Consider the following 20,737-nt stretch of genomic DNA (forward strand, 5'->3'; position numbering starts at 1 on the left):
CTATTGAGGTTTCGTATTGGGATGTAGCGAATCATTCTTTCCCATTCATTTTTTTTTTTTTTTTGTATTATTTAGAAACTCTAGAAATTACTACAATGGTCCAAAATTTATATTTACGCGAGATTAATAGTAAGAGTTTGCAACTATGAATCGGAATGTAGATAACTTAAAACTATTGTGGTTGTGGTTTTATTGTTTAACAAGATATAACAAACGTATAATGTGGCTTCTGATATCTGTTTTTGTAAAATTAACATTATATCCATTCATTTTTTAGGTGGATGGGAAAGATTATCAACCACCCTCTTTGTTTGTTTCTTCTCTTGGTTAAATGTTAAAGCTCTAGGCCTCTGGTCTTTGATCAGTAATATATGCTAATGAATTGGTGACATTAGAAGATGCAAGCATAGTTTCCAGGTGTTCTTTTCTTACTTTCCAAGTAATCTTCAGCTTTTGATTGTTTACAAGTCGAAGAACACAAAAGTCAAGAGGTTTTATTTGCTTAGCAAGGTCGGTTTAAGCAAACTTACGTGTTTGATGGTGGTGTTAATCTTAATCTTACTTATAGGTGCACATTAGATGAGTATACTCGATTGTTCTTATATTTGACCCGTTTCTTTGGTCCAAATGAAAGTTGATATCTATTCACATTCATTCATAGCTATAAATTAACAATTTAGTGACAAAATTTATTTATCATGATTTTCAAAAGAAGCAGTGCAGCTGCCAAATAAACATTGATCATGATTCATTAATACAAAAACTCAAGTTGAACTTCACATCCATAGCATGGCAGCTAAAGTTCCTAACATAGACAAGACAAGAACATGATCAGAACCACCATGGATGCTGAGCCCAGCTGAAGTGGGAATGTCGCTCTTGGAAGAAGGGTTCGGAAGAGAGCTAGGCCCAGTCGACGACTGCGGCGCACTGGCCGGCGCGTAAGATAGTTGGTTACCTTGCACGGGAACTTGAAGCTTCATCCCTCCCAAGCAATAGAGCTTGTTGCCACTCACAAAATACCAATCACCAGGTCTTGTCAATGTGACCGTTGTGTTCCCTCCGGTGTATGACTTCACTACATTGGTCGTGTTGCAGCCCTCGTAGTTTTCTTTGGTAACTTGATTGACACTATTTGATGATGAATACTGGAACCCTGCACAATCGAATACAGAGTATAGAGTCTAATATGTTATGTCGTCAAATATCGAGTTACTAGCTAGATGTTGTTTAAGACAAGCACACTTACATAGAACATCGCCCACCACAAACTTCTTGTCCGAGGCCCATGTAGGAAGATCAGTGCTTATGTCCCAGCCGGAGTTACCACCCACCGTGTAGGTTGTGGCGGCATAGCATGTCAATGCAAATCCAAGAGCCACAAGACCACACACCAGAAGAAGCTTTGCCATGATTTCTAATTAAGCTGATACAGATGAGAGAATTAGAGGGAACTATGTTTTGCATATATATGTGCATTAGATCACCAACTTCACCGGTAAAGAATGACGTGTGGTTCTTTCTTTCATTAATATAGCTAAATCAAGCTATTAAATTCATAAAGCAACCAGACTTTTTAAGAAGTTGGTGGGCAGTTAAACACCCTCCCAACCCCAAAACCTCTTTTTCCTTGTGATTTTTTCTTAGTTAGCTAGCATAACAAGAATGACATATAAAGAGGTCGTATTTTGCATGTAGATCTACACACTCAAACAAGTATGGCAGGTTTCAGATCAAATAACAAGTTTGTGTTTCTTCATTGACCCTAATAATGAGGGGAATGCAACTTAATTTCTTTTGCAGCTATCCCATACATGTAGGGATATACCGAGTATGGGATCTCAATAGTCAATTATAACTTGACTTGCGACTGATGATCATATGGAAGAATCCATAGAACAAATTGTTGACTCAAATTTATGTGAAAAAAGAAATGGGGAACTTATTCCTTGGTTCACTTTCTCAATCCCAATTGCCCAAGAATAATGGCATTGGCAAGATTGAATATGAACTTTCAAAAGTGGAGAACCTTCAATAATAGCAATACCATGATATTCAAATTTTCATCAAAAATAAAATAAAATATCATGATATTCAAAGTTGTGTCTTCAAAAGCACATTATTGTCTCTTGTGGAAAATGTATCCAAACTAGGATTGCGTTCATAATAGATCACTTGTTTGAGGAACAATTTAGGATAGTTAGATTCGAAGCATTTAAAAAATGAACATAAAATGTTTGATAAAACGCCTCAATGAGACACACCACGCGCGAAAAAAACATTGTTATAGGTAAAGGATGATCAAGACGAATGGTTGCAAACTTGGATCTCAAACTTGCAATACATCATGAGGAAATTGAATCTCAATAGTGCCCCTTGCAACTAAATAAGATAAATTGACAAAATTGTTGATTCCTTTTGAGATGACTGAAACTACTAGCTCATTTCCCAATCCCAAGTTCCCAAGAACATGGCAGGCATGCTTGAAATATCAAGGAGAAAAACTGTCTCTTATCTGCTGGCATCAATAACTGCAAAATCATAACCCTGTCTACAAAAAGCACATCCTTGTCTCTTATGAGAAAGTAAATTAAGAACCCAAAAATTTGGGACTAGATTCATGATGAAGTGCGGTGCAGGATTTCTAATTAGAAAATGCTTTGGTAGAAGTAGAACAACTAGAAATTTGCTACAGAATCTCAGATGGAGCGGGAAATAAAACATGTATTCCATTAATACTAGGGGGATTTTATTTTTAGTTTCCAAGTGATGGTACATACATAATTATTTGTCCTAAGTTATGGATTGTAATTAATAATCGATAATATGAAGTTTTGGAACTAAAATTTTCAAATTTTTTTAAAAAAATGCACAAAATTTTTTCAACAAAATGACGCATACACATATCGTAAGCCTAAAAGAGCGGTTTGCACTTCATCATCAACACATTTATGTTTCTGCCCCTCCGGCCATCAGCCACATCTTTTCCTTTTAATATTCTCAAGTCAGAGACAGATTACATGTACATAGTTAATTATACCATTGTTGTAGATGCAGTACATCAGCTAATTATGGGTCACACGAAAGCAGCTAGCAAATTAGCCTTAGGTTGCATGTCTGATTCTTTAACAGAGCTTCGGGTTTTGAAGAAGTTTGGTTTATTATGTCGTCCTCCTCGGGCTCGGAGGATTACATAAGTTAATTGGCATCCTCCTCTTTTTGGTTGGATTAAAACTGATGGTGCATGGCAAAAGACTACAGGGAAATCTGGTTATGGTGGAATTTTTAGGGATTTTCACGGCTCTTTCCTTGGCTTCAAACCTTGAAATTCCTAACTCTGTGGATGCGGAGGTTATGGCGGTTATTTAAGCTATTGAGCTGGTTTGGGTTAGGGATTAAAAGCATATTTAGCTTGAGGTGGATTCAACAATTGTGCTTAATTTCTTGCAGGATCCTTATCTTGTTCCATGATGATTGAGAGTGGCATGGGGTAATTGTTTGCACCACATTTTTCAGATGAATTTTCGATGTTCTCATATCTTCAGGGAAGGTAATCAAGTGGAAGATGCTCTTGCCAATATAAGTTTGTTAGTGTCTGCATTATCTTGGTGGGATGATCCTCCCCATTTTATTTTGGGCACGTACCAAAGAGATAAATTCGGTTTCTCTATCTTTAGTTTTCATTTATTTGCTTAATTTATAATGTAGTTTGATGTCTTTTGTTTGGTGTTTTCGGGTTCTGGTTTTAGTGTCATCCAACTTGATTGTAATCTTTATTTTTTATTAATAAATTTGAGGTGGGAAAACACTCTGTTCTAATTAGCTCCTGTTAAAAAAAACAAAAACAATAACAAAACAACAACATGTACATAGTTCGTATATGGCCGGACATTCAGAAAGATCAAGTTATATATGGGACATAGAGTTATAAACTTATCATATTTCTCATAGCTATCCACTGAGATTGAAAACGCTACCGACCAGAATTTGATGAGGAAAAAGCTGCACATAAACACCAGAAACATGCATCTCCATCTTCCAGATACCAAGTACCTGAAAATCTGGCACGGACAAAGTTGTTTTGAATCTCAAATATCGTAAGCAAAACCTGTTGTGCTAGACAACAACATAGACCTGATTCATTTTCCATATTAAGCCAAATTCACACTTTTTAACAACTTTCATGAGCATATCTAGTACCAACATTTATTCTTCTATAGAAATGACAAACATGATCACAGTTTCATATTGTTTTATAGCCCCAATTCAAGTGGCATTTCAATTCTCTATTTCTATTAGATTTGTAGGTTTTATATCCCCAAGTGGCATTTCTCTATTTCTGTTATGAGCGCAGTTGCTTCGATCAGATTTAGAAACTCCAAATTGGGATGCATACAAAGTACTAGATAATATAAAACTCTTTGTGACACTCTATGTCTGCTATAAAAACCCCTTGTTACAGTGTTTCTCAAATTCATAGCAAACTGTTGTTACTCATATCTTTCCTTTCTGTGTCTTGCTTTCTCTGAATTGCGAATTGCTCGAAAAATGGGAGATCGAGACGAGAGCCGTTCAAGCTCATTTCCGATGGGGAAGACTGCACAAGAGACGGGCTTGCCCTACGTGCCCGAGTGTTATGTGATTCCAACTTCACACCGTGCCAGCTTAACTCCAGCAGTTGCCAATGTACCCACCATTGATTTTGGTAAGCTCAAGCAGGGTTCTGATGAAGAACGAGCCACTGTAATCAATGAGATTAGAACTGCGTGTCGTGAACTTGGATTCTTTCAAGTAAGCTAAGCTAATTTAGTAATGCTATCTTTGCTACTTGTTAAGACACTAATGTCACTCCATATATCTTAATGCTGTACTAATTAACATGCGTAAATAACTTGCTTCAGATTATCAACCATGGAATCCCTCAATCGTTGCTCGACGGGGCGCTGGCTGTGGCTTCGGGGTTTTTCGAGTTGCCTAATTCAGAGAAGGCAAAGTTCATGTCTAATGATGTTCACAAACCAGTGAGGTATGGAACAAGCTTCAAAGATGGAGTTGATAAGATTCAATTCTGGAGGGTCTTCCTCAAACATTATGCTCACCCCTTGGAAAATTGGATCGATTCTTGGCCTAACAATCCACCCAGCTACAGGTACACTTGTACATAATATATAAGGGATATATCATGCATGCCCTAGCCAGTTGCCACATCTCTCATTTTAGACCTAGTTTTCAGCAAAAATACCCAAAAATAATTCAGATTTTTATAGCGATGTTGATCAAAGTCGTTGTCTTATTTTGTCTTGCATTTCTGGGGAAGTTAATTTGTGCTTCTTATTTTGTGTAGACTTGCGTAAACTCGGTCATGCATGTCACTCCGATCGAATGCCATATGCAGTGATTTCAGTCCCTTGAACAAATAGATAAGCTCTGCACTAGGATAACCTTTGCCCGGCCTAAGGGTGGGTTTGTTTTCCCATATGCATGCATTGCATCACCTTATGACTTCAATATTGAGCTCGAAACATTTAATTTATGTCGACTTCATAAAACACATGAAAATGTTATAACAAAGATCAAGTTTCGCATATTTTTCTTAAATATTATATCTGTCGTATAGATAGATATATATACGGTCGATCACCTTGTGATATTTTGATGAGATAATTATGAGAACCTTTTTACAATTATGTTTTTCATTTGCTTGATTTATCATTTGAATTTTTTTTTGGTGAAGAACGATAAACCAACAATTGTAAAATTATTTTGATTTCTTTGTTACTTCCACACTTCCATGCACAATAACGTCCTTCCAGATGACAATTACATGCTAATAGTGATCATGTTTCACAGGGAAACCATGGGCGAGTACTGCAGACAAGTAATGAAACTGAGCTTGGAAGTAACAAGTGCCATCACTGAGAGCCTAGGCATAGGTCCAACTTACTTAACCAAGAAAATGGAAAACGGGATGCAAGTGATTACAGTCAATGGCTACCCACCGTGCCCCAGGCCAGAAATGGCGCTAGGGTTGCCGCCTCATTCGGACTACAGCTGCTTCACCATTGTGCTTCAGAGCTTCGCCGGACTGGAAGTCATGGACGTCGGGGACGGAAAATGGAAACTAATTCCGAACCTTGAGACTGCTCTTCAAGTTCATGTGGGTGACCATTTTGAGGTACTAAGCAATGGTTTGTACAAGAGTGTTGTGCACAGGGCGACACTGAACGGTGAAAGGACCAGAATCTCCATTGCTAGCTTACACAGCTTGGGAATTGATGAGAAGATGAAGACCGCTGAGGAGCTTGTGAGTGAAGAACAGCCTGCGAAGTATAGAGAAAGTAGCTTCGGAGATTTTCTGAACTTTCTCTCAGGTAATGATATAGCTGAGGGATCCAGCTTCCTCAACTCACTCAAACTAGCATAAATTAAGGAAATTATACTATTTATATACAAATATTATGGCTCTTTTGTTGTAAGGTAATGTTAAATATATTTCTGTTTCTAGTATCTGATCCAAGCTAGCTAGGAGTTTGATTTAGGGCACAAGTATTGATGTATAAGCCTCGCGAGTAGCTTCGGGAATTTCCTATTTCTTTTTTGACCAAGGGAGGTCAACACAGAAGAGAGATCCAAACTCTAGCGTTCAAATGCAGGGGGGATGATGGATTAATACTCAGTACTAAATCCACAAGCCCCTACTGATCTTAGAGATTACGTATTATTTCCTTTTTGCGTGTATAGCCTTACAAGGGCAAGACCATGTTACTGTTTTACGGAGAGGCTGCTGCTCATCCCTCCGTTTTGTACTTCTCATGAATCTATAATAAAAATATATGTTATCTACCGGCAAAACCAGATATATAGAAATAGATCGCTGGAAGGGGTGTAGGAGGAATTATTAGGTGTTCCGGGAACATTGCTGAGGTGGTGTCCCTTACCAATAAAAATGCGACAGGTGGGTTCTGGGCCAATAAGCTTACGACATGTGGGTTACTTGTTAACACATCGCCACATCATTTGACGTCCCAGATAACGTCGTTTACATCAGTTGTGGGATTCGGGATATTAAGATCCATATTCATCTCCTATTGATTTTCCAGAATGTTTTTCTCTTTGAATTATGTCCTTCCATCTCTTCCTGATTCTTATGAACTGAAGAAACGAATAGCATTATCATGAATTATGCGATCAGCCATCTTCAAATTTTTACCAACCAACTTGTAAGTCTATTTCATCTAAAAGAAAAAACCCGCAAGTCTATCTGGTAATCAAAGCGAAGACCCTGATCAACAATAAGGAATTCTGGAACTGATTTTGACCAAAAATGGATTTTCATATCACCCTTTGGCTTCACCATTCTTCCTTAGAGCAAGTACTGGCAAAGGTAATATGCAATTAAGGTTTAGTTGTAGATCTGAGACCTCTTCAATTTCCATGGAATTCACCTTATCAACATCTCTAATCAATGATGAGTTCTCGAATTGGACTAAACCAATTGTCATCGCCTTCTATAACATAAACCCAATATGGATTTTGAGTGTCTCACGAAATCTTTTCCCTTCAGGCTTCAGATATGAAAGTTGATTAGAAGTTTTCAGATTTGGCAAAGAGGAGCAAAGAGGAGAAAAGATTCATCTTTTTGCTAAACATGAAAGTTGCTTCCTTTAAGTTTCTAGGTTTGCTGGGATTGATGGGTTTGTAATCAGTTAATTGTATGAAGATACTTCTTTTATGATTAGAAGTTTTCAGACTTGGCAAAGAGGAGCAAAGATTTAGATCTGGGAATTTTTTTTTTCCTCTGGTTCGTTTATCTTCTGGACCATCAGTAACAGAGAGAAAAACAAATGTACACCTGCCGCATTTTTATTGGTATGGGACACCAGCTGAGCAATGTTCCCGGAACACCTAATAATTCCTCCATAACAAGAATATAGAGTAAAGTCACACTCTTTAGTGTGGCTTTTAGAGGTGTTGCAATTCAGACTTGTGTAACAATTTTTCTCTCGTCTCCACTAATATTCACATTTGCCACACATAACAAAAAATACAACACCTCTAACTCTATATTTTTATTGTGATAGAAATAAATTAAGACGATGAAATATAAGATTTCATAAGTCGTAACCTCTATCTATTTTTGTTGGGTGTAAAGAGTAAAGGAAACCTCAAATTGAGGCAGTAGATCCAAATAGTGCGTTGATTCAATTGCATTTGTCGCTAGGTCCATCACATTCGCATCTATACGTATAAATGAGAGTACTAGTGGATGAAGCATGTGGAAGAAATTAAAACAGGAATCGTAATGCAGTCAAATATTGTTCCAACAAACTAGTTATCTGATCCCAAATCGTAGCCGTTTTCCTTGACTTTAGGACACTGCTTGAATGAACTACACCCACAAACATAACTACTAGATCGATATTGTACAAACCCTTTCAAATTTAACCTTCATTTTTCTTGCTCAGCTAGTTTCTCTAATATTTCAGTCACATCATTTTTACCATTCTCACTCTGACCTTCAATATTATTCAAGTGATCCTTTGGAGCTAGTTAGCTAGAAAGATGCATAGATCGGCAAGTTGGAGCAGGGCGGATGAGTACTATGCGTCGGCGGCAAAGGGTCCGCCGGGGCTGCGAATGTCAGTGTCGTTTTTCCAAGGGAGTGACAGTCAGCTGCCGGTTTATGATCCACCCATAGCCGAGTTGGCCAAGAAGGAAAAGGCTCGAGTCAAGTTTGCCGAGAATGCTGTCCACATTATCCCATTTGTGCTTCTTCTATGCGCTTTCATTCTTTGGTTTTTCTCTAATCCAACAGGTAAGCTAATACTCTAATAGATTTAGAATACCCTTTCTTTCACATAGGGTATGTTGTGACATGGTTTTTCTCTCCCTTATTATTGTTGTTACATGTTTGTTTTGTTGGTACTTTGGTGCAGAAGTAGGTATGAGGATGAAGGATCCAATAGCAGCAAAGAGTATTGAAGGACTGACATTAGAGGGGGAGATTGAGAACGATAGCGATGGCACTCAAACAGGAGTTCTACCGGTTGTCGATTTGGGACTAGACGTCGACCCAACAAAGCAAACCAAGTATAAAAGATAGAGGTCATTGCACATTTGCACAAGAAAGAAATGCCATACAAAATTTGCAGACTATGTATACAGAGATGCATGCAACTGTGATGATTTACCTACGTGATTTTCTGGAAGTTAATTGGGTGCATTGAAATAACAAATGTACTTTTGGTTTTGTGTTTACATTGTTTGGAAGCCAAATTTATTGTTGATTTTTGGTAATGTAAATTTATGGAGGACAAGATACTTTTCCAATTTGCAATTCTGGATACACACATCATCAGCTTTATGTTATTCTAGATGGAATAAGGTACGTACGTGTAGAGGGGCGGAGTTAAATTAACCAAATAGCTAGTATCTAAATTCTAAAACTTTTACTCACGCACTCATCGTTCGTTGTTCAAATAGCTGTAGTTCATCAAAAGATGCTAATTCCGGTCCACATCCTTAGACACAACAACCATCGCACCAGAGACACCTGAATCACACCACCATTTTTGAACAAAATAGCAAAAGTCTCCCCACCCTTAAATATTAACACAAGTCCCTTAAAGTGAAAGGAAAAAGAACCACATAGAATGATCATGACTCATGAGAGAAGAAGATATATAAATTATTTATATTCTGTTAAAATATCTTAAAAGTGAGATTCTCGATCTATTTTTCTGAGAGTTTATTTACGTTCACCGTATTACTCTCAACCAAGCCAAGGGTTGTTACTGGCGTAAGGAAGAAAGTACATATATACACTTACGTAACACAAAAATTAATAAATTCTCTCCTTACATGGATGTGGATGAAAACTAATCGTAAAAATCGTGATATCCATCTATTTCAAGCCTCTTTGTTTAGGACATTGTCGTGCACAGTTACAAATTGATCTCATATCAACTTTCGAGTTTTTCAGAATTCAGATACTTTAATAAAAATGCATGGTGATCCCAACATATACAACATATACAGATGATTAAAATCGCACTGTATACTTGCACGCCTCGTATACAAAAATATCATATGATCAACTGTTTTATTTTTTCTAATTTTTCACCAAGTTTTGAGAGTACTTTGAAAACATGGGCCATGCTCGGCCCACAAGCGGGTAAAAGTCATGGTTTCCAAATTATTACGGGCTTTTGGTCCACACACAGGGTGGGTATATAAATATCCGAACTTTTCGGTTTCGTCATCACTTTGTCATTTGTGTGTTTTTCCACTTCTCCTTTCTTCTTCTTCATCGTGAGAGAAAGAGAATCTCACCTTGGTCTCTGCAATTCCCTTTCTCGCCGGACCGGTCCAAATCCCGGTCGAACTCCCTCCTCGATCGCCAAGCCATGAATCCTGAATAGTGAGTCTCCGATCTCTCTCTCTCTCTCTGCAGCCCAACCACCCCGTCGTTCTCATATTATTGAAAATTTAATCTAGATCCGTATTCGTTTCTGTATTTCTGATTAGGTTTGTCAAATTTTATTGTTGAAATTCTCGATTTTAGTCTTCAATTGTGATTAGTTAATCGGTAGGATCATAATCTAGTTGATGGTGATTTGCTTAGCTTGGATTTGTGGTTTGAGCTTATGGTTCAATTAAGCCTAGTGTATTATGATGTTGATTGTGCTGTTAGTTTTTTTTTCTTTTCTTTTTGCTAAATATAGTTTATGTTCGAAAGCGTTGATTGTTAGATTGTGCTGAACTGTGGAGTTCGTGTGTATTCGGATTGTTGATTTTGTTGGAATGTTGTCGTCTGCAGTGATTACTTGTTTAAACTTTTGCTGATTGGAGACTCCGGGGTTGGAAAGTCGTGTCTGCTTCTGAGGTTTGCTGTAAGTTGTTTGACACTCTGGCCGTTTTAGTTTTCTTTCTTTATATTGCTGCTGATATTTGCATCTGAGATTTGTAATTGTAGAGTTTAAATTAAGTCTTTACAATGCACAATTGGTTGTTACTTGATGAAATGAAAATGAAATTGCTATTCTATTTAGGATTTAGTAGTTCAAATGCAGCTGAAACATATTGTTTGTAATGGTGAGTTGTTAGATGAAAGCCAGTTGAGTTTTCGTGTCTATATCCTTCTATATCTGAGCATTGGAAGATTAAGTACAATATAGTTGATCATTGCTGGAGCTGTGTTTGAAGATTAGTGCTGACTATATTCTCTAATTTATGATGCAGGATGATTCATATCTGGACAGCTATATTAGCACAATCGGAGTTGATTTTGTAAGCCGCTTTCTTGCTCTGAGTATCTGTTATTGTATATATGAGTTTCTAATCTAATCATCTTTTTTTCCTTTTATGTAGAAAATTCGCACTGTGGAGCAAGACAGTAAAACCATCAAGCTTCAAATTGTGAGTCTTGCTCTCCCCCCTCAAATCATTGTCTGGGAGTTTATGCCATTTTGTTGTTTACCAAATTTTCAAATCTCAAATGACGATGTGAAATCTTGTTCTCTTTTTAAGTACTAGTGCGGATGCGCATGTTCCATTTTGTGTTTTTTTTCCGTCCAACATTCAGTAATTTTATTCAGTAGGATCTCTTATTCCAAGAGGTTTTTGACATGTTTAGTGTTGTTTGTCTTGACCTCTCTTTTGAAGAAACCTGTAGTTTGTGTTCACAACTTTCATCTTGCGGCGGATCTTATGAATTATTTAGTCCATGTAGCTCATTAGAATTTTTTTTATTTTGTTCTCTTCTGGACTTGTAGTGGGATACTGCTGGACAAGAACGTTTTAGGACAATCACTAGTAGCTACTACCGTGGGGCACATGGCATTATAGTAAGTTTCTTCTTCCAGATAGTTTCTGTCATTACTGTGGGCACAATTTCGTCTCGAGTTGTGGTATAGTGGTTTCTGTTTAACTGTTTGGTGCATGTTGCAGATAGTCTATGATGTGACAGACCAAGAGAGCTTCAACAACGTGAAGCAATGGTTGAGTGAAATTGACCGTTACGCAAGTGAGAATGTAAACAAGCTTCTTGTTGGCAACAAATCTGACCTCACTGCTAACAAAGTAGTGTCTTATGAAACAGCTAAGGTGCAAATTGTCTGCTCTGATTCCCTTGTTTCCATATTATTGTCTAATGAACTCATTATTTTAATCACTATATCCTGTTCCCATTGGTTTGTTAAAACTTGAAAGGCATTTGCTGATGAGATTGGGATCCCTTTCATGGAGACTAGTGCAAAAAATGCTACAAATGTGGAGCAGGCTTTTATGGCAATGTCTGCTGACATCAAGAACAGGTAACTTTTGTAGATCTTATGTTTTTCATATTCTTTCATGTCTGCTGTTAAAGAAAAGTAAAAGTTTCAAATGGGACACGATCTTTGCACAACACGTTCTGGTGCATCTTTGAGTTGAATGGACTAAAAAGGATTAAATTCATCGACTATTGCTTTCATTACATAAGTGTTCTTGTAGCTGTCGGGCGTTTTCAGATACATAATTGGTTTTCATTACATATTGCAGGATGGCATCTCAACCAATGAACAATGCGAGGCAACCAACAGTGCAAATTCGAGGACAACCTGTCAACCAGAATTCTGGCTGCTGCTCATCTTAATTGATTTCAAGGCTGATCTTCTGTGGCATGCGCACATGTAGGAGAAGGCTTCTCATTCTTCTGTAAACTGTAGATGACTACTTGTGCCTTCTGAAACCATATATAACGACTCTCTTGTCACTATGTTTTATAAGTCACTCTCGAATTCCATTCTTTTTTAGTCTTTAACTGGTATGTACAAAATGATGTTTGGCGCTCAGCTACACTTCTATGTTTTCTTCTGTTTCAAATGACTGTTCAAATTGGACTTAGTGTTTCGTGTGGTGCTTCAATGAAATTGTGCTTCTGATGTCCTTACATTGATCATCTATTTAACGAGTGTTAATTTGTTATTTTGCTAATGAAGAATTCACTGGCGTGCTAATATGATACCATTTCTTGAGATGACCCTATCAGTCAACTTGAGATGAATACTATTTGGAGTTTTGGACCACTAGAATACAACTGCTGTATGGCATGGAAATGCTCAACAAGAGGCTAGCCTTTGAGATAAAACCGCCATCTGCGAGGCCCCGGCCTGATCATCCAGCATCCGGGTCACTTGACCACCGTGATTTGCTGAGATATATACTCACGCACTGCCATGGATAGCATACAAAGGTGAGCGACAAAGGATTGAGGACATAGCTTCTTAGCAACACCTCCCATTCCAAAAATGAAGTACAAATCAAAATCCTGCAATTTGGAGAAGTCAGCATTGGTCATAAATTTGTATCAAGATGCGAGCAACTCAGACTCGGTTACTAAAATGGTGCTTTTTTCGAGGATAGAGTACAAGATGAGGATAGACAAAGATTGAAGAACGAGAAGATGAAGTAGTATTGGCGGATGGAGTTGAAGCCTAGCTACAGCTCTGGTTGTATACAGAAACTTTCACTTCCTGTGGGGTAGTGTCTGACTTCTAAGATGGTTTTTGATCAGAACTTTGGCCTTCCTGAGGAAATACTTCTGTGCATGACTAGGTTCTAGCTAGCAACTCATTATAATGGAATTAGTGTTTCGTGTGAATGCTCAAGGTGTTTATTTTTGGTAATGCTTCTGAACTTTGGTTTACTGTTCAATTGTCACAACTAGACAACAATCATCCTCAAAAATCGAAATAACAATATTGATACTAAGAAAATTTGCCGCATTGTACAACTCAACACTCTTCAATACAATTTGTAGATTATTCTTATGATACTTCTAAATATAGCTTAAAACTCAAAACTTCTTCAAGAGAAGAAAGGGATCGGATGTAACATCTCATTTTCTATGTGACTCTGATTGCCCCAGAAGAAGAGGATGACAAATTGGCTCCCTGAGATGGTTGTGGTTGCCCAATTTTAAGCTCTAAAGCATCCTTCTTAGTGATCGACGAGTTTGTACGATGAACTCCCATCAATGGACTGCTTGGGACAGATCTAGATGATGATGGAATCCCTGAGGGGTGAGAAATAACTGGTTGACATGTAGAGAAATTACCACCCTGCGTCTTAAGCATATAGTGGAAAGTTGGGCCGCCATAGTGCATTGCTGGTGTATATGGTACAGTCCCAGGCATTCCTACCTGCTGATGGAAAGGAAAGATGAGCACAATATTTTAAAAGAGAAATGTAAATGTAAACATTAAACTTTAGTGCAAAAGATATGACATTGTAGCACTGCACAATAATGAAAGTGATAAATTACCATGTATGGGATAACCGGGGCGTAAGTAGGAACACTGCAAGATGATGCAGGCATTTGAGCAACAGCTGGGGGGCTATCCAAGCATAGATGCGGAAATCGGTTCAGGACCTGCGATGGCATGTTTGCCTGAGGCGAGTTCGTAATTGTTGTGATCTGTGGCAGAACTTTAGAGGTGCTTCCTGGTGATGAAGAAGAACAGGAAGAAGCTTCGGCAGTTTTGGCTGTCGGTGAGAGGGGAGAATCTTGATGAGCATATTGTTCCTACAAGTTGAACAATAACGGATCAGTCACATACATCAAACCCAAATGTACAGTAAGTTACTGATTTGAGAGAGGGACATACAGATAGTTCTTTGAAGTGCATGTCAAATAGACTTGTTCTTCGTTTACGCTTGTCATTGGTAGCCTGCCTGAGAAAGTACTTCTGTGCATGACTAGCAACCTGTGTTGGGGTTCTAGTTGTCACAAAATTTCTTGCAATTCCTCTCCAATCACCTTTTCCAAGCTTTTTCAATCCGGCTAGGAATACTCTGTGCTCTTCCTCAGTCCATGGTCTCCCTGGATATACATCAAAAAAGATGATTCAGTATTCCCTTCAGTATTTAGTTACTGATCACAATCCAATATCATAATATCGTTATCAATCTTAAACAAGCCGGTTGAGCATAACATGTCAACAACAAGAAAGACAGCGTTGGAACTCGCGAAGCCAACTTATATGGATTAGAAAGGGGGCATATGCATCCATTTGAACTCTTACACAATAACAACAATATGAATACGCTTTCTCATCAAGAAGACTCGTATACATAACTAATAGACATTCAAATTAGCCCCAAGTTCTAGTAATCTAAAAGAGACAATGAAGTGCAAACAGAACTTTCATCAAGAACCAACATCAATATCACATTTAAAAGCAATAGTGACAAACCTATTTCTATATAACATGTAGAAACAAACCCAAAGACGGATGAAACTCATGAAAGAGATTAAGGATCCCTCAAAACACAACAAGGAAAGCCAAACTACTTGACACCTAGGTATATATAAGTATGTACCTTTTTTCCTCTCATGGGCGGCTTTACGTTTCTTGTTATGGATGAGACCGTCAGAGAGGTAGCCAGCGTCGTCAGCTCCGACATTGATATTGTTGTTTTGGTCACCGTTTCCGGCAGCCTGAAGATTACCCATGCTATAACTCTTCTTTATAGAATCCTCTTGTCTTTCCATTATGTTCACCCCAAAAAGCTTCAAACAAATCCCCTTGTTGTTATTGTTAACCCCATGCCCTAAGAGGTTGCAGGTTCTAGAATTGTGGCCGTTGTGACCGCAATGCGAACACTTTCTTGCAGATTCCTTCACCATTGTGATCGGCAAAAGGAACCTCACAGATTGAAGAAGAAGATGATGACAGGAAGTGGTATTTGGGTTTTGGTCAAATAGATATTTGGATTGACAGCTTTTGTGTTTGTGTTTTTACGTGCGACGAAGTCTCTGAGGTCTAGTATTTATGGGGCTCTTTTACCTTCCTTTTTCTATAATAAGTCTATAAAATTTCACGTTTAGTGTGATATCGAAGCAATAACGAGATGACGTTGCTACCCTTTACCAATTGCCTTGGGGAACAATTAAGGAAAGTACTAAATCTAAAGGGTGTTGTTCCTTATAGTAGGAGGTCAGCACAAATCTGAGTCCTTGAGTGACTGTAAAAACGTGGGACAATTCCTTCTTGCAAAAGGTAAATGCCTCGTGGCAGTATCGCGTGAAACCAAGTACTGGTTTCACGCGATGATTTTCGCTTCTCTGGAAACTCGGTCTCCCACCGAATAGGGCTATACTAATTTTATCATTTTACCACAAAAAATGAAAACAAAAAAAAGTGGGAGAAAAAGGGGACGTTTTTACCTTTTGCCAGCCTATTTGTTGATACTGGTCAAACTTCAAATTTAGATATCTAATTTGGGAGGAATTAAAAATCTAATCAATACAGCAAATATTCAGTTTCATTGATTAATCGGGATATAGAGACAGTGAAAATTGTGGATATATGAGTGGGGATAGGAGACAAAATCTACTGAAACGAGAAATTTCTAGATACAGTTGGGATATTAGTCGATCTTTGTGATCTGTCAAGATAAATGACTAGAGATCGATGGTGGAGCAAATTACGTTTGTTAATTAATTTGATTGTTTCCTACTCGATAACAATATTTGGTCTGTTAATTAGGGATAAGCTCAGTTTTGAATAAATTGTTACTTCCTTACTTGTATGGCCAGAAAGTAACTAACTTTAACAATCTTCGTAAATTATACATTCATTAACGAGAGATGAAATTGGGGTAAATTGTGATACAATGGCGGAACCAAGATTTTATACTGCGGTGGGTTAGATTTTTTTTTTTAATGTATGCGAACTAATTGATGTTAGAAATGCACTAATTCTAATAATATGTGTGCTAAATTTATAAATTTGAGGTGGGTTAGATTCTAATTTTTAGCGTTTTGAACTAAATTTTGGTTAGAAATGAATGTTTTTTCAAAATTTGAGATAAGTTGTAGCCTACCGGACCTTGTATATAGTTATGCCTTTGATGTGATAATACCGAAAGTTACAATATAGAATTTTGTTTCTTTTTTGGTCAACTTTCGGTCCTCCAAAACATCTTAACTTCTTAAGTACGTACTAGATATTGTATCCTCGATTCTAAGCAAATTCTATTATTTAACGTTCAAAGCTATCTAGTCCAAATCATGCATCTTAGGCATTGGATTTCTTAGCCTTTATCTCTAAGCATATGTAAAAACAAAATTTATTGCTATTTGTTATATTGCTAATCAAATTTATTATATTGCTATTTGTTTTTTTCATCTTAGGCATTGGATATCTTAGTCCGAATTTTGTTTGAATTTTTCTTTCAAACGTACATGACTTTGTATCCTTAATATCGATCGAAACCATGAATATTCAGAACGATCGAATAGTACTCATTCACCATTTTATTAGCTAGTATTTTGAATCAGCTCACCATCTGGACGTAGTAGATTATAAAACCAAATCCAAACTCAATTATCAGGGCTCATGAAATATTCTCGGTAGTGTGTGAGAACTAGTTTCGAACAGATTACAAGTCATCAACCTAGGTTTTATCAAGTCAATCACAATGAACACTGAACTTGGTTAAGTCTGGTATAGGTGCGAACTACCTCAATGTCCTGCTTCTTCTTCTTTCTTTCTTTTTTATCTTCGTTTTCTGATTTACTGGGCAAAGCCAAATAGAAGGCCACGAGATCTGGGTCACGTTAAATGAGTTAGTTCAGGAGCTTTGTCGTCTGAGCATAAAACCATGAAGAAAACGCATACTGAATTGAGGAAAGGGACAAAGAAAAAGTGGCTCTCAGGGTTTTCTGGGAAAATTGTTTGGCGTTTTATAAGCCCCTTTGCTTATCAGCCCAACACGTGTTGATATGCATGCGCTTCAGTTTCACAATTAAAAAGCTTTACTGTTTGCCTTGTGAAGATTCTATGCTTTTCGATCGGTGCAGCAGAAGAAGACGATGCCTCTCTCTGGTTAAAAAGTTTAACGGATGCCATGCAAAGCCCATCAGCTAGCTTAAGAACCACCGTCAAATCCACCGTCATCAGTAGCCAGCTCAAGGCTCAAGAGAGTTTAAGTGATCGAGTTCAAGTGTTAGTGTTTTGGGTCATCCCAATGGGGAATGACGTCGAGTTTGTTTGGTTCATTTGTCTCCAACTACTAGTATTCAATTTCCACTTTGAAGAAGAACAAACAACAATGACGTACATATATAAAAAGCAAAAAAATTATTACTAAACTAAGAAGTTAATGAGATAGTAATCGAATGAGAAAATGATAATAGTTACCGAAAGTTATTTGGTATAAGAATGTGATCGATATACTTTATCTTCGTTTTTCATGATTGATCGAAAAAAAATTAAGCAAATCTTGCATGATATAGTAATTGATGTTAAGAGTTTCTTCTAAAACATACGGGAATTTTCTTTTTTAATGTGAAGACACTTTTAGTGTACAAATCAATGATACATATACGTACACTTACGAAACAAAGTGATCAAAACATAAATATTAATCAAAAAGTGATAAAATTCCGATGACATTCAATTGACACACAAGCTTTTGAGTGTCATCATTTTGTTTGTCACATCCTTTATCTTTGCTTTGATTTTTGGCAACAACTTTCATCAATATTGTGCTTGAGCTTTCTTGTCCATGATGAACTCAAGTTTCCATTGTGAAACAAATTGAAAAGTGGAATAACTTGATGAAGGATTTTTCTAGTAGAGAATCAAAGAGGATTTACTTTGATGGATTTGTGCATAATTAGAGAACCTCTAACACTGAAAGACTCGAAAACGTTTGCAACACATCTCGAACGAGCTAGCTTAAAGGACCACCGAAGTCCCTCAAACCCCCAAAACACGTGTCCCACAGAATCCATGTCCATGTTTCAGGTCCATATAAGTCAGTGCACTTATCACCTCCACGTGGACTCACCCATGCACTTTTGCCACATCCCCTGTCGAAACGGCGGCGTTTTGACGTCCGTTTGGGTCCGTCACCTTGTTCCATCTCTGTCTCCACGAGCTCGACATGTCCTGCAACACATGGCAAAAGCTTCTCCTCCGGGATGAACAACTGGCTCCAAAGCTCACTAAGTAGCAAAATGCATGCAAGTCCCAAGTCCCGGATGATCCGCCATGGAGTCCTCTCCGTCTTAAACCGCCGTTAGACCATGCAGACACTTTAACTCAACCAGAGTTTGAGCTCTGCTATAAAACCACCCCCTTCCTCCACTCCTCCTCCTCGCTCAGAGCCATCGGTTGAGCTCGGTCAACTGGTGGAAGTGGTATAAAATATTAGTATTGTAATTACATTAGTTTCAAGAAAATGTTTAACGGGTACCAATTCTATGAGTTCGTCCCTGTTACGGTTCCGGTTGAGCAGCTCTTCCACCATGACCATGACAATGGTCTCTTCACCTCAGACGACTTCCGGATGTACTCCTACAAAATCAAGCGTTGCCCGAGAATGCGCAGCCACGACTGGACCGACTGCCCCTACGCGCATCGTGGCGAGAAGGCTCAGCGCCGCGACCCGCGTAGGTATCCCTACTCCGCCATAGTCTGCCCGGCGTTCCGCAACGGCATCTGCTACAAGGGCGACGCGTGCCAGTACGCGCACGGGGTGTTTGAGTATTGGCTCCACCCTGCGCGTTACCGCACGCGCGTCTGCAATGCGGGCCTGTTGTGCACCCGAAAGGTCTGTTTCTTTGCTCACTCGCCGGACCAGCTGCGGACCCCGCCACCGGAGTCGACCAAGTCGTTCAAGTGTCGGCAGCACCACCACAACCATGTCTATCGCCCCGTCGGAGATCACTTGCTGATGAACGGTGCCAATGGAGCCACCTCAGTGCGGTCGCCAGAACGGTTGGCGACAAATAACAATGTTAATGTCGCCGGCAGGTTCTCGAAAATTTTGAGCAGTTTGAGGGCATTGAGGCTAAGTGATCAGGATGGCAATGGTGGTAGTGGTGAGATGGATGTGAGGGTTGATGAGTATGGGCTGCCGGAAACTTTGGATGTGGGGGAGGTTGATTGGGTTTCGGAGTTGTTGCAGTAAAATTTCTTTGGGGAATTGGTTTGAAGAGGGGAGTCTGGAGTCATTAGCTTAAGGGTTAATTGACTAGCTTGTTAATTATAGTGCTTGATGTTGTTATTTAATGTTTGGGAGTGTAATCTAGTAGCTGGTAATTGTGATCAAGCTAGTACTGGGGGGGTAGCTAGCTAGGTTGTATTCAATTAGTTAAGAACATGCAGTCTAGAGCTGAAATCTGGAGCTCGAATTATGGCTGTATGTGTATTTATTAATGTATTGGTTAAGGATTAAGGAGTGTATATGTTTCATAAGTTCATGAAATCTTTTATATGTTTTTATTACAATGACAATGCAGTAAAACGATTTCTGAATTCTAATAGCATACAATGTTTTTACTTTATAATATATTAGTTTTTACTTTATTTCTGATCGATGTAGCTAGAAGGGATATGAAGAGAGGGCCATGAGGAGAGGATTGGCAAAGATCTAGTGCATGTAAATCTGTTTGTCTAGACATTAGAGGGTTTAATTAAGTTATTATTTGTCGGCCTAACCGTTCCGCCGGACGCACCGACATGAGTGCATCGACAGGAGAAAGATAGCAAGTACCAGGCTAAAACAACAGCGAGTCTTACCCCCAAAAGTTTACACCATTGATTTATGTACTTTCATAACCTCATGGACGAGTACTTTTTTTCCATTCCTTCTCATTCTGCAGTACCTGCAAGACAGGTTTAGTAAAAGAAGGCAAAAACGAGAAGATTAGAAACCGATAAAGAAATTAAGGAGTAGGTTT

At 38.3% G+C, this 20,737-nt stretch overlaps 6 protein-coding genes across 6 annotated transcripts; 4 read left to right on the top strand and 2 right to left on the bottom strand.

Moving 5' to 3' along the window:
- Nucleotides 1-646: 646 nt before the first annotated feature.
- LOC101293930 (early nodulin-like protein 1-like) lies at nt 647-1,437 on the bottom strand. The gene is made up of 2 exons (XM_004307727.1): nt 1,250-1,437; nt 647-1,156 (listed from the first exon to the last, which is right to left on the bottom strand). The coding sequence occupies exons 1-2, from the start codon at nt 1,410-1,412 to the stop codon at nt 777-779; spliced, it is 543 nt and encodes a 180-aa protein (XP_004307775.1). The 5' UTR covers nt 1,413-1,437; the 3' UTR covers nt 647-776.
- Nucleotides 1,438-4,548: 3,111 nt separating this feature from the next.
- On the top strand, nt 4,549-6,424 carry LOC101300490 (2'-deoxymugineic-acid 2'-dioxygenase-like). Its single transcript, XM_004308970.1, has 3 exons — nt 4,549-4,743; nt 4,902-5,149; nt 5,851-6,424. Exons 1-3 carry the CDS (start codon nt 4,549-4,551, stop codon nt 6,422-6,424), a joined length of 1,017 nt encoding a protein of 338 aa, XP_004309018.1.
- A 2,037-nt stretch (nt 6,425-8,461) lies between these two features.
- On the top strand, nt 8,462-9,103 carry LOC101300771. Its single transcript, XM_004308971.1, has 2 exons — nt 8,462-8,815; nt 8,937-9,103. The coding sequence occupies exons 1-2, from the start codon at nt 8,563-8,565 to the stop codon at nt 9,101-9,103; spliced, it is 420 nt and encodes a 139-aa protein (XP_004309019.1). The 5' UTR covers nt 8,462-8,562.
- Nucleotides 9,104-10,266: 1,163 nt separating this feature from the next.
- On the top strand, nt 10,267-12,935 carry LOC101294216 (GTP-binding protein YPTM2-like). Its single transcript, XM_004307728.1, has 8 exons — nt 10,267-10,420; nt 10,820-10,892; nt 11,242-11,289; nt 11,371-11,418; nt 11,775-11,846; nt 11,950-12,105; nt 12,211-12,314; nt 12,541-12,935. Exons 1-8 carry the CDS (start codon nt 10,407-10,409, stop codon nt 12,632-12,634), a joined length of 609 nt encoding a protein of 202 aa, XP_004307776.1. The 5' UTR covers nt 10,267-10,406; the 3' UTR covers nt 12,635-12,935.
- A 951-nt stretch (nt 12,936-13,886) lies between these two features.
- Nucleotides 13,887-15,670, bottom strand: LOC101301055. The gene is made up of 4 exons (XM_004308972.1): nt 15,364-15,670; nt 14,649-14,863; nt 14,306-14,566; nt 13,887-14,183 (listed from the first exon to the last, which is right to left on the bottom strand). The coding sequence occupies exons 1-4, from the start codon at nt 15,668-15,670 to the stop codon at nt 13,887-13,889; spliced, it is 1,080 nt and encodes a 359-aa protein (XP_004309020.1).
- A 3,563-nt stretch (nt 15,671-19,233) lies between these two features.
- On the top strand, nt 19,234-19,965 carry LOC101301342 (zinc finger CCCH domain-containing protein 54-like). Its single transcript, XM_004308973.1, has one exon. It carries the CDS (start codon nt 19,234-19,236, stop codon nt 19,963-19,965), a length of 732 nt encoding a protein of 243 aa, XP_004309021.1.
- Nucleotides 19,966-20,737: the final 772 nt, after the last annotated feature.

Source organism: Fragaria vesca, linkage group LG7, assembly GCF_000184155.1.
Source record: "Fragaria vesca subsp. vesca linkage group LG7, FraVesHawaii_1.0, whole genome shotgun sequence".
NCBI lineage: Eukaryota > Viridiplantae > Streptophyta > Magnoliopsida > Rosales > Rosaceae > Fragaria > Fragaria vesca.

Excerpts from the sequence above, each read along its gene's own strand:
- LOC101293930 (XM_004307727.1), bottom strand. The coding sequence starts at position 1,412 with ATGGCAAAGCTTCTTCTGGTGTGTGGTCTTGTGGCTCTTGGATTTGCA. Across the intron at positions 1,157-1,249 it reads TGTGGTGGGCGATGTTCTAT|GGTTCCAGTATTCATCATCA; the intron begins GTAAGTGTGCTT and ends TCGATTGTGCAG.
- LOC101301342 (XM_004308973.1), top strand. The coding sequence starts at position 19,234 with ATGTTTAACGGGTACCAATTCTATGAGTTCGTCCCTGTTACGGTTCCG.
- LOC101301055 (XM_004308972.1), bottom strand. The coding sequence starts at position 15,670 with ATGGTGAAGGAATCTGCAAGAAAGTGTTCGCATTGCGGTCACAACGGC. Across the intron at positions 14,567-14,648 it reads TGCACTTCAAAGAACTATCT|GAACAATATGCTCATCAAGA; the intron begins GTATGTCCCTCT and ends TTCAACTTGTAG. Across the intron at positions 14,184-14,305 it reads CCCCGGTTATCCCATACATG|GTAGGAATGCCTGGGACTGT; the intron begins GTAATTTATCAC and ends TTCCATCAGCAG.
- LOC101300771 (XM_004308971.1), top strand. The coding sequence starts at position 8,563 with ATGCATAGATCGGCAAGTTGGAGCAGGGCGGATGAGTACTATGCGTCG. Across the intron at positions 8,816-8,936 it reads GTTTTTCTCTAATCCAACAG|AAGTAGGTATGAGGATGAAG; the intron begins GTAAGCTAATAC and ends ACTTTGGTGCAG.
- LOC101294216 (XM_004307728.1), top strand. Across the intron at positions 11,419-11,774 it reads AAACCATCAAGCTTCAAATT|TGGGATACTGCTGGACAAGA; the intron begins GTGAGTCTTGCT and ends CTGGACTTGTAG. Across the intron at positions 11,847-11,949 it reads GTGGGGCACATGGCATTATA|ATAGTCTATGATGTGACAGA; the intron begins GTAAGTTTCTTC and ends TGCATGTTGCAG.
- LOC101300490 (XM_004308970.1), top strand. The coding sequence starts at position 4,549 with ATGGGAGATCGAGACGAGAGCCGTTCAAGCTCATTTCCGATGGGGAAG. Across the intron at positions 4,744-4,901 it reads CTGATGAAGAACGAGCCACT|ATTATCAACCATGGAATCCC; the intron begins GTAATCAATGAG and ends AACTTGCTTCAG. Across the intron at positions 5,150-5,850 it reads AACAATCCACCCAGCTACAG|GGAAACCATGGGCGAGTACT; the intron begins GTACACTTGTAC and ends CATGTTTCACAG.